The following is a 12,965-nucleotide window of genomic DNA, read 5'->3' as shown; positions in this document are numbered from 1 at the left end:
TAATTTGTTTAGACATTTTCTCCAAATAAGCGTAGAAAGAAGTAGGATTTTATTTAATTGCACCACAGATGTGCAACGTTTCACGTCTCTTTGCATTTAGATGATCCAATTTCTACCACATTATTGAACCGAAATCGTTCTTTTTACTTTTTCTGACTAAGAGATTGATAGTTGGGACTAATTTTGTAATTTTATACTAAAATGTAGAAGTCATACCACCGTGAACCTCATTGTTTTGGTAGTACAATATGGCCCAATCGGTCCAATCATATATGTTTGGATTTCATTAAGACTTATAAATATGATCAGAATTAAACATGATTATTTAGTGTTGGAGTATTCTGTACCTCTAAAGATTTGAAAAGATTTCGGATTTACCAAACGTTATTGAACAAAGTAAATTATTGATGCAGATTCTACTTTTTTTATGTCATATCAGGTGTTACATTTGAATACTCAAATACATGTATAACTAAAAAAACTACTTGAGTAGATAAATTTGTACTTACGAAATAAAAAATGATGCAACTCAAATCAGGTAGTACAATAGGTTAGACGGTCACTCCTTCCACCTGTAACGTATATTATCAAGTGACTGTAAGAGTTTGTTCAGAGGATTAAGGGGCATTTTGTTTTATTAGAATAACACAAGAAATGCCCCAGTGAGTTCATGTTTGATATCTTTCTTGGAATCGTTTCTTTGTTATACGCATTCACTTTTAACATTTTTTTCTCTAAAGCACATTTTGCTCTAGTTTTCATCAAGTTATTTCATCACAATAATCTGAATAATCATTTTTTTTATTAATTGGAATCTGAAAATTGAATGAGATCTAATTAATTTTGTTTTGATCGCTTAACATTTATAGTTTACTATTTATCTTTTATCTTTCAATCTGTGTTTTATATTTGAATTATGTTAATATGTCACGAATAAAATAATAGAAAATGCATTCAATTAGTATTGTTTATTTGAATCTTCCCATTGATGCTTAGGACTACAACTGGTCAGTCTCTTATTGGCCATATGTGGATACTCTGCGTATTGCCTCGATAAAACCTGAATTCGCAAGTATTATAATCAAAGATGGATATTGGCTAGTAGTGGAATCCAGGACGCGTGTTTCGTCCTATTTGGGACTCGTCAACTGGATGTACCTGCATCTCAGAGTTGATGTTCACTCTTCAAACGCCATCGCGTTATCACCCCATTGCACAAGCAACTGGCTATCAGGACTCAGTAGCTGAGTGGATAACGCGATGGTTTTCCAAGCGCCAGGTACTGGGTTCGAGTCCCAGAGTGAACATCAACTCTGAGATACAGGTACATTTAGCTGTGGAGTCCCAAATAGGACGAAACGCGCATCCTGGATTCCACTGCTAGCCACTACAATTTTTGCTTATAATAAGAAAAAATGGGTTCACTTTTTCACAATAAGTTTTAATGACGAATTTATATCATTTTTCTGTTTGTATCATTCACAATGGTCATGTTTACTTCCAAGAGCAAGGCGTATTTTAGAAATTAGTACGTTTAGAAAGATTATATGAGTACAGTAATTAATAAAGTATACAGTTTCTACAAGTATTCTGTTTACAAAAGTAGAAGTTAACAGTTAGTGATATCACTAAGGCATTTGAGACCTTTCAAGTAGTTGGGACAACGAATAATTCAAGTAAACTAAACATAAGTGTTGAAGAATTTATTTTTAAGCCATTTGTAAAACTTGAGTAAGGCACCTATCAAGTGGTTAATAGCAAGTTATAGTGAAGTTCAAATTGGGGTCAGCACTGTGAATACATGTAACACAGAAAGTAAACAGTTTGTAATCAGAAGAGGTTTTGTGACTGACTTCAAGAGATAATTCCTGAAGTTCTAATGAGAAGTGACCAGCGGAATTGAAACCACGTCTGTTGTGAGATATCAACTCACTGAAGAAAATTGGTGAACGGTTGTTCAACTTCGTGGATAGATTGAAGTTAGACATTAACACCATCGGATACTGGCTCAGTGGTCTATCGGTTAAAGGCTCTGGTGCAAGACTGGTAGATCCTGAGTTCGAATCTCCTAAGGCGAGGTCGTGGATGCGCATTGCTGAGGAATCCCACAATAGGACAAACGGATATCCAGTGCTTCCAGGTTTTCCATGGTGGTCTAGCTTCAATTGATTCATGCTTTCAACTATAAACAGTTTGTGTTCAGTTACACGTAAAGACTTTAAGTTGATAGACTGGTAAAATATCATTATTGTTAAAGATCAAAGTACTGACTGTCGATCAATAAATTATTGAAGTTAAAACGAAAATTAATTGACTGGAACACTACTGAAGTCAAAACACAGGTTTTCTATTAGTTGACTCTACTAAAAAAGTGGTCGAGCTTCACTTTCTTCTACCTTTCTGATGTACGATATATATTTATAAGATAATTCTTCTACCTACATATTAGTTGAGTTTTATGAACTATTATACACTCATATTAGAAAAACCTGTGAAAATACTACAATCTCCACAAATCCCCCATACTGTTAGCAATCATGTTCTCACTAGTGACTAGCTTCAAGATGCAACTCCTGGAGATTTTATTAGAAACTGTGACCAGTGGAGTCCGATATGTATCATGTGTGAGACAGTTATTCACCACGAGTCGTGGATGAAGAGTTGCTCAAGATCATAGATTGATTGAAGTTAGACATTAACACCGTTGAATACTGATTCGGTGGTCTACAGGTTAAGCGTTGAAGGTCTTAGATTCAAGTCCCACTTGGGGAATGATTGATGTGAAATGCTAAGGAATCCCATACTAGGATGCAATGTTCATTCGGTACTCCCGATTTCTAATTGATGGTCTAGCTTATATGAACACGTGATTTCAAATGTGCAAACATTTATCATCATATATCATCCAGCGATGTATTCGATAAAATTTAATGAAACTTAACGATTTCGTGAACAAATAAGATTACAATTTATCTTATTTAGAGTTGCGTGTTTTGGCTGTTAATTCAAGTGTATTTGTATCATTGATATACCTGTACTTAATATTGTTTTATGGACTAAGTAGATGAAGTCCGGGAGTCAGCATGAGACCGGATATATGGATTTTTAAGCTAACTAAGAAACGTGTCCGTGATCTCAACATGTATATCCTTGATTTCATTGCTTCTAGTCAACATTCCCATAGATTTTAGATAATAAACGCTAACACCGAAGTTATCTATTATTCTTTAAAACAAAAAAAATCATTTGATGAATTTCAATAGTAAACAGTTCAACTTACAAAATAATTCCTATTTAAAACGAATTAATTGACCAACTAATTATCATCACCAAGAATTGAATGAATAATAAACATTTTTGTTAAAGATAGTGTGAGAAAGAAAGACAAAACAGATAGAAAGTCCCAATAAATCAAAAACATTTTTATACTCTAAATTAGTAATCATAATAATAATAATAATAATTGCACAGCCATTAATTAAACCAATGAAAGTATAATGATGAAAACTGTTTCATCGACACCATCGTGGAGAAATAAACCTAGACGATAGTGAAACAACAAGTAAGAGGTATAAGATCAAGTCAATAAAAATATTTGAGAATAAATATCATTGTAGTTATGGAAAGAAAAACCGAAAAAATCAGCATACGTCACTAAAAAAGCAAACTATATATATATATTCTTAGAAAAAAATATCCTTTACTGTTAATGAATAAAGCAATGACAATGGTAGTACAAATGATGACTACAAGAGATTATAAAAAAAAGAAAGATAAATGAGAATAATTAAGTGTAAGGAAGAAAGAACAGAGTTTTAGGAAAGGTAACTACTTGAAAACACTGGTTCATATATGTTTATTTGTTTATTAGTGGTTGTTTTGTTTTGTTTTTTCTGAGAAGATGTAGATGTTAAGTGCTTGGATGAAAGATAAGTGAGGGAAAAAACGATTTGATATATTGAATGATCGATATGTATAAAACTTTGAATATCCGATACATTTGTAAACAGCAATATACACAGAGATATTATATCTATATATTTATGTATATTGAAGCAATTTATATCTAAGTGACTTATAAGAGCTATTCTTGATATGTGAATTTATTAGATATGTAACGTATAAACAAAAAACAGTGAATTTCATTGATATTTTATAGAATGATATAATAATAATAATAATTATCGATTTACATCTGAAGATTTTCCTATAATGCTAATTTCTGGCATTAAACGTAATTCTGATAATGAATCAATCGATTTATCACGTCGGCTATTAGATGAATGTTGACGATGATGATTTCGTTGAGTTGATGAAGAATTTGATTCTGATCTCATTAATCGTCTATCATTTATACTATCATAATTTGTATTATGTTGTCCATCAGTAAACTGAATTGACAATAAATAAAATAAAAGGTGATGATTTACACTTGAAAATTAATTTGACAATTTTAATTTCATAATTCATTTCATCATTTATTCATCTGAAAACATTTAACCATGAGAATAAATTAAAATTAATTTTAGAAAACGTTTTAGTTCAGATTTTGAAAAAAAAATCTATGATTGAAATCATGAATCAATTGAAGCTAGATAACTATGGAAAACCTGAAAGCACTGGACGACTGTTTGGTCCTATTGTGTGACTCCTTGGCAGTGTGTATCCATGATCCCATCTCGCAGGATTCGAACCCAGGACCCATTAATCTCGCGCGCGAGCACTTAATCTTTAGGCCGGCTCTGTAGTCAGAGGTATAGCACTCGCGTGCGAGACCGATAAGTCCTGGGTTCGAGTCTCGTGCGGCGGGACCATGGATGCGCACTGTTGAGGAGTCCCACAATGGGACGAAACTGCCATCCAGTTCTTCCAGGTTTTCCATGATAGTCTAGCTTTAATTGACTCATGGTTTCATTTAAAATATATTTATGAAATGAGCAATAATTCATTGCTACTGAGATTAGTTTTCTATGATATTCCATTTGTGTATAATATGTCACATGGATAATAAGAGAGAAGATAATTTACAATCTACACTTAACTGATTGATATCAATGACTTAGTTAGTTGATCATTTAAAAAGAAATAACAAAACAATTAACTAAACTATCACCAAGTAATTGATTTAAATGTTTTCTCAATGATTCTTATTTTCTATTAGTTATCTTCAATCCATAAGCACTTTGGGAATTCTTATTGTAAACAAAACCTAAATAAATTTTTACCTTTAGTGAATCAACAATTGTAACTTGATTACTTTACATAACCAATCTGAACTCAGTTCAATTCTTGTTCGAAATTCAAAAAGTAATATCAAGTAACAAGTAGTTTATGACAATGTTTATAAATTATTATCTTCATTTTGATGACTAAATAATTTGGAATTGAAAAGAAATCTGTTGTCATGATAAACTATAGAGGATATGCTATAGGAACAAACTTACATGAAAACACTTTTCTAATAGAGATTCTATTCAAAATATAGAATTCATTCCTTCATTTTTGTTTAAAGCATACTTCAACAAAATCATATCATGATTAACTCATTGAATAATAGAAACTAAAGTATGATATAGATTGGTTATTAAAATACTCAAAAATTTCATTCACATGGTTCACAGATTTTCCTCTCATAAACTCGGTTCATTGACTATTTAATGAGTTTATACCTAACTATTGTATAACTATGTGTAATCATTTCACAAGTATATATACAACTTGTTAAATAGCTCAAATATTTTAATGGTCAGTAGAATGAACGTATTCGTTTGTAGCTAAACTGCCTACTCTAGCCTACCTATTTTAAATTTTATAGAAAAGCTCTCAAGTAAAGCTTTTACAAATGTTTCAGTCTATTGATTTAAAAATAGATTCTTGATTCTGATTTTTCTATTGATTAGTGAATAAGGGTGACGAAATATCCAAGGTCATTCTTAGCCTCTCTCACTCTCTCTCTCTCTCAATCTCTACAATGTAACATAGCTTTATCGTATTCATCAGACTGTTAGTTGTTCCATGAAAAATCACTTTACCTAACTTACTCATATATTATCCTTAAACTTCAAAGCTAATCACAATAATGAGATAGATATTTGTATTCTTGTGAAACCAGATGTAAACCACTTCCAAAGTACCGATTTATCGGACAAACTATGAGTTAAATTTCTAAATGTATTCTAATAATTAAAAGTCAAGTGCTTTAACCATTCATTCTTTACTTCGTTTTACTATAGCCAATGATTTAAATGGTTACCGAGCAAGTTTAATCATAATTCCATGTGTTTTACTCATTAACGTTACACAAATTTATCAATGATCAGAAAATTATTTAGTCAGATTTGTTTCATACAAAATTAAATAAAAAAGTAAAAACAATGCCGATTGATGGTATTCTTGTCTTGATAAAATAAATAGTGAATAAATAATATAGTTGAAATCACGAGTCAATTGAAGCTAGACCACCAGGGAAAACCTGGAAGCACTGGACGGCCATTTCGTCCTATTGTGGGACTCCTCAGCAGTGAGCATCCACGATTCCACCTCACGAGATTCGAACCGAGGACTTATCAGTCTCCAAGTTTTCCATGGTGGTTTAGCTTCAATTGACTCATGATTTCAACTATATAAAATTACTAAAATTTTCACAAATCCCCCTTCTGAGAATAAATAATAATCAACATTAAATGCAATTCCACCAAACTTGTAAAAAAGAAACTTAGTATTACTTCTCCTCACCTCTGTGAATATAGTTGTTTTGCTTAAATCTGTTTTCCGTCCGCTTACATCTCTTCTTAAATCACCATATCTTGAAATTGATGGAAAATTATTTTTGCTTCGACAAATGTCCATACCATCCTCTTTACAACCAGTGTTGTTATTGTTATTATTAGTACTATTATTATTATTTGCTATGGTATATCGTGAAGTAGATGGTGATTCCATTGTTAACATACAAGGTGATATTAAAGATGTTTGAGAATGTGCTGGTGTCAATAAATCAACTGCCGCTTCATGTGCTTTATTCAATTGAGACCAGACGATCGCTTGTTGATTAGACATTTCCGCATGAGATAGACGCATATTGGATTCTGCTAATTTACTCATTAATTCCATTTCTTTAATTCGTTGACCAACTTTAAACTCTCGATGCTGTTTATCAGTTTTGAGAGAAAAGTGATAATAATAATACAATAACAGAATATTATCAACTCAGCATTTCAGTGAAATAATTTAAGTGCAACCAACTTATAATTAGGCAATATAAACTGATGACTAAATTCTAAGGTGTTGTAAACTGGTCACATACCTGACCAACCATCACTAATTAGCTGGAAATAATGTGATTTAGAAATTTGAGAACATTTTTAAATTATCTCAGTTCAGTGCATTCAAATAGTTACGAAATTTTATTGTAGACTCAGTCAGTCAGCTACAACGTAGGATCAGGCACATACATTCATCGGTCCAAGTTCCCAGACCTCATTAGCGCAACAAGATGAACACCAAATTCATAGAAGTAGTTAGTTAAATGGTGGTAATATGTAAAAGAAAGACTTGATATAAGGATATAATACAGGAAGAAAGAATTAGTTCTTAGAAAGAAAGGTATGAAGTAATTGTAATCTCACGCTTTAGGGAAAGACAAAGAGTGTATACACCTACGTCATTGTGATCGATTCTGAGCCATGTCACCCAGAGTCTACAATCACTAGTTACGATAGTCGTGCGGACCGCAACCAAGTAGTCTACATCTACCAACATGGCTCAGACCAGAAGTTAGTGACTTCAAGCACTGATGCCACGTTTTGGTTTGGCCGCCCCTAACTCTCTTCCAACGATCCCCTACACTAGTCAGCATAGCGCGTCGTGGTAATCGGTGTTCAGGCATACGCAATACGTGACCCAACCATATCAATCGATGAAGATTTACAAGAATCAACATTATCCCATAATACCCTGCATCCCAGCAGATGCGAGCAATATTTCTAAGACATTTGTGGTCAAATACTAGTAACTTACGATTATCTCCTGCTCTTAATGGCCACGTTTCGCAATCGTAAAGTAGAACAGAACGAACTGCCGCACAGTATACTCATCCCTTAATTGGTAGACGGGTATCTCACCTTCGCCATAGGTGACGCAAGTTGGCAAAAGCCAAACGCCAGATATCAACCCATTATGGCTGATCAGGCTACCAAGATAAGTGAAGTCGTCGACGCGTTCGACTACTTTACTCCCTATCCTTAGCTCAGGTGTTGACGCAGGCCAGTCCTGAAACAACAACTTGAATTTAGAGGGAGGGAAACACATCCTAAACATCCTGGCATTGTTTCTCAGTGCTACCAAAAGACTCTGCATTTTATCAGCATCTTCACCAAACAGGACTATGTCATCTGCGTATTCTAAGTCGATAAGTGGAACTCCTGGAAGTAGATCAATTCCTGAAAATTCGGTCGACAAGAGCGTCATATCCAAGAGTAGATCTATGATGAGACTAAACAGAAATGGAGATGGTGGACAGCCTTATCAGACACTAATTGAGGTTGCTAAATCAGATGACAGTTCGCCATAAGCTCTTAGTGTTCGAGTAAAGAGCCTTCATAAGGTCTATGTACTTCTGCGATATACCCCAGTACGAGAAACTGATTAATTCACTAAATATTTAATAAAGCCTTTATATTAAGTGAAAGTAAGACATTGTGAAGTTTGCTCAATTATTATTACAGTCCTAACCACTTCTCAAGCTGTATTGATAGGATTTTTTGTTTATTTATTCTGGATCAATTATTGTACATTTCGAGATACTGCATTCAATGTTACCTGTTCAGTCTAAATTGACTCTACTACAATAATGTTGTCATAAACTTGATCGCAAGTGACAATATAATAAACAGAGGATGAAAAGTAGTATTGGACCAAATACTGAGTCATTCAATAAATTAGCAGTATAGTTACTCATTACTACATGTAACTGAGTTGTTATGGAGATCAAACATTACTTTTTATTTAAGTGACGGAAAAGATTATTTAGAGACATGGAGATTAGTCAAATAGTCTGTAGTTCTTAGACTGACCTACTTAGCTAAACGAAAAGAATACAACTGTTTGTAATTAAGTGACAGAAAGCCTAGACTTTTTTTAATGATAAGTGGCATTTGTTAGCAAAACTTTTATGAAGTCTTAGTAGAAATACATCGTCCATTGTCACAATCAGAGACATCACTACTGGAAACGGTAATGGAAACTGTTAGTTTCAGCGAAGCGTTCATCAATCCAGCTAGACTTATGCATTATCTTGTCAATTGATGGTTCATTGCCTCAAGATTTTCAGCATTTTCAGATACTTCATTTTATTGCTCCTTACTTTCCCATAAAAACAGTATGTCTAGTCCAACTATGAATTTGCCAAAAATGAAATTCTATTGAAAGGTAATATCTTTAATGGATATATATACAACAGAATAAATCACTGAACTGAAAAATTCACCGTAAAACGAAGCTGAAATAGAGAGTTGAAAATAAAAAAAAGTTTTATGATGCATACCTCAGCTTCTAATTGAAAGATTCGAGTTTGTAAATTTCTAATTTCTTGACGAAGTTCACGATCATTAGCTACAGCATCCTCAAGTTCAGACATACGAAGTGAATTGATAGCCTCCAGACGATCAATGTGACGTTGTAATGTTTGACATCTGGACTGCACTCTAAGAACCTGAGGAAATAGACAAACAATACTTTAGTTTCATTTATCATGGACTGATATTTACATATTTTATGGTCTACATAGATTTTAGGTACAAGTATCCAGTTCAAGCTCTAGAATAATGTTAAGCAGTTATTAATTATAGTCCACCAACTTCTCCAGTAATACGTTACTTTAAAAAAACTACCACCATGACCCAGTTAGACCTTCAAGTTGTCATGCATTGCCTAACTACCGATCATGGAACTGCACCTATTTATAAGCGTGACTAGTTTTTGATTGCCTCGCTTTGTCGCATCTGTTATGCACTTCTTATCACGCTTTTTCTTTGACAGTTATTTCTTGTTCTTGTACTCGTTCTATTAATTTATATTTTAGAAATAAATGAAGTTTTTGACGACACATTTTGGCTTTTCTCTCCAAAGACAGTTTGAGTCTCCATGTTTGACAGTTGAGAGATTTATTTAGAAAATCTACTTACGTGTAAAATTAGATCTTGACATAGTTAAATGACCATTATTGATCTCAAATTATACAACACAGCTAATTAAATAACCAACCCAATAATATGTCGTACTAATTAGTTGTCACATAATACCCATATGAAAAAGGGTCGAATTTGTTTTCCGGGAATCTCAGTGGGGACTTTTATGAATGTGAATGTTGGGAATTAAGAATAATAAGAGAATGAATATCCATAAAGGTTCAGTAAGCCTCATGTAAGCCATCACCGCATATATTCATTATAATTTAATAAACGGCTTAAGTGACTATCCGACATGAACGACTCATTTGAAAATAAAACTAATTAAATTGTTATTAGTTTTAAAACAGCTACTTGGTGCTGTTACAGTAAAGGTTTGATAATTAAATGAACGATGTTCTGGCCAATAGAGTAATAAGTGGAAGATTTAGATTCAGATTCATTTAGGAATACAAATATACAACTATATATTAGATGCAAAAGAAGATCAAATACGGTGACTAGTTTTTAATGTTAACCATTAAAAATGATGTCAAACAGAGTATGTGTTAAATTGAGCACTAGAGTAAAATAAAACTTACATCCATTCTGGTTTCTCTGAGTTTTAGCAAAGCTCTAGCTTCACCTTGCCTAGCTGCAAAGGCTTCCATTCGAAAATCTGGTTTTGATAAAGGCCATCCAAATGACTGTCTTAGAGAAGCTCTCAATCGACTTAAACGATCACCTGGTTTTCTCTCATTCCCACATATCTCATATTGTTCTGGTCCCGAAGCACCTGATTCCGTCGGTGTTGGAGTATCTATGGATGCTCGATTATGATTAATTGTGTCATTTGAACAAGGAGAGTTAAGTTCACTTCGAAATCCATTCATCATAACATGATCAGCGGCACTACTACGACTTCTACGTAATAATGAAACAAATCCTTTTGGACGATTATTTTTTGACTCTGAGTCAAAATCTTCATCTTCATCACCACCACGACTTCTGTCTCGACGAGAAGGAGATATCGTTTTATTGTTTGCTTCAATTTGAAAGTTATAATGAGGTTGAGTTAATCGTCTAACATTTAAACGATTATTAGAATTATCATAATTCTCTACACCAGCAGTTACTCGACCAAAAGCATTTGTTACATCTTTTCCATCTTTACCATCAGATGTTGTATGACTAGCCAGGCTACAACCACTATCACTTTGTGGTGAATCCAATCCTGATTGTTGAATACCTCGAGGAAATTCACTATCAATATCATTGTTAAAATTATTATTGTATTGTTCATTTTGAAGACGAGAATAAATTCGACTAGTGTAACTGTTATTATTATTACTACTGTTGGATACACGGCTGTACATAGACTTATTGATAGATGGTGAAGCTAACTTTTGAGAATTGTTTTCTTCAGTTGAAAATGGAGATGAACGAATTTCGTGTAATATTCGCTGATCTTCCATATCAGATAAATTGTTTTGTGTCGATTGATAATTGGCATATTTTGCAGGTGAACTGATCTGACTTGAATTAACTATCTGAGATTGTTTCTTCAAAGATAAACTTGTTGGTGATATGGTAACAGCATTAAAAAAGTTCTCCATTTCCGGATCCTTCAGATTGTCATCAATAAAGCAGGTAAACCGAAAATTATGTAAAAATCATATTAGCTTTATTTCAAACAGTATTACATTTAAATATGTACAATTCTTAAAAAGAGTGTGGCTTAATTTATTAGCTGATCTGGAATAAGTTGTTTGTTCTGAACTGAAATTTTAGTAAAAGTCAGAAAGTCAGGTGATATATGTTTATGACTGAAGCAATAAGACACAAAGGTTGTCTACCTTCGTGAAAACATTGATGCTTCCTAAATGGGTTCAGATACATTCCTCTGATTCGAGCTAATGAATGCAAAATCTTGATTCACAATATCTTTATCATTACCTCCAACTGTTTCATTCTAGTTTATTTCATGATCTCATCATAAGATTTAATGTTCACCAAGTGAAATCCGATAATCATAACTGATTGACTTCAGTTGAAGAATAAAGTATGAAGCAAAGAGCAATAGTTAGCTATTACTCGAAGATTTTATATTTGCCTGAATCTGTATGATTTTGATCTTATACAGGGTAGCTGAGTGCATAAAGTAAATAAGTGTTAAACTATCCTATTTCTCACCTAATTACTAACTGGTATCAATTCATTTTTCAAAATGACATTTTCAACTACACATTACTCCATAAGAAAGGTGAGTTGTTCTTATTATACTAGACAATTTAATGAATGATAACTATAACAAAACATAACAAGTAACTGCTAATTTGTAAAACTGTAAACAACAAACAAACAAGCTTAGACATTTCATTATAATCAAGATACAAACAATGTGTTTATATTCTTCTTATCAATAAACAACTCTTATTCAAATGTATTTGAAATATAACACTATTGTTTTGTATATGTGTGTAGGTAAATTTTCAATGTATTTTGTATATCTATGTATACATAGAAAAAGTCTATGTTTATTAATTGTTTTTCATTAAAAAATAATCTTTTTCTAGATTCAAATAGAAATACCAACGGAACAAAATGATCAATACACATGTGAGATGGAAAAAAACAATACACAATAAGGTATAATTAGTCAATTTACTTATATAGTTGTAATCATGAGTCAATGGAAGCTGGACTACCATGGAAAACCAGGAAGCACTGGATGACCGTTTCGTTAGAGTGTGCGACTTCTCAGCAGTGTGCACTCACGATCCCGCCTCGCCAGATTCG

At 32.9% G+C, this 12,965-nt stretch overlaps 1 protein-coding gene across 1 annotated transcript; it reads right to left on the bottom strand.

The window, feature by feature from the left end:
• Positions 1-1,647: 1,647 nt before the first annotated feature.
• Positions 1,648-11,782, bottom strand: Smp_163490 (hypothetical protein; the record flags this gene model as incomplete). Its single annotated transcript, XM_018790915.1, has 6 exons — positions 1,648-1,740; positions 4,194-4,391; positions 6,736-6,805; positions 6,950-7,149; positions 9,545-9,712; positions 10,769-11,782. The coding sequence occupies 6 exons, from the start codon at positions 11,780-11,782 to the stop codon at positions 1,648-1,650; spliced, it is 1,743 nt and encodes a 580-aa protein (XP_018645927.1).
• Positions 11,783-12,965: the final 1,183 nt, after the last annotated feature.

This window comes from Schistosoma mansoni (genome assembly GCF_000237925.1).
Source record: "Schistosoma mansoni, WGS project CABG00000000 data, supercontig 0013, strain Puerto Rico, whole genome shotgun sequence".
Classification (NCBI taxonomy): Eukaryota; Metazoa; Platyhelminthes; class Trematoda; order Strigeidida; family Schistosomatidae; genus Schistosoma; species Schistosoma mansoni.
This window is presented reverse-complemented; position numbering and strand designations above follow the sequence as displayed.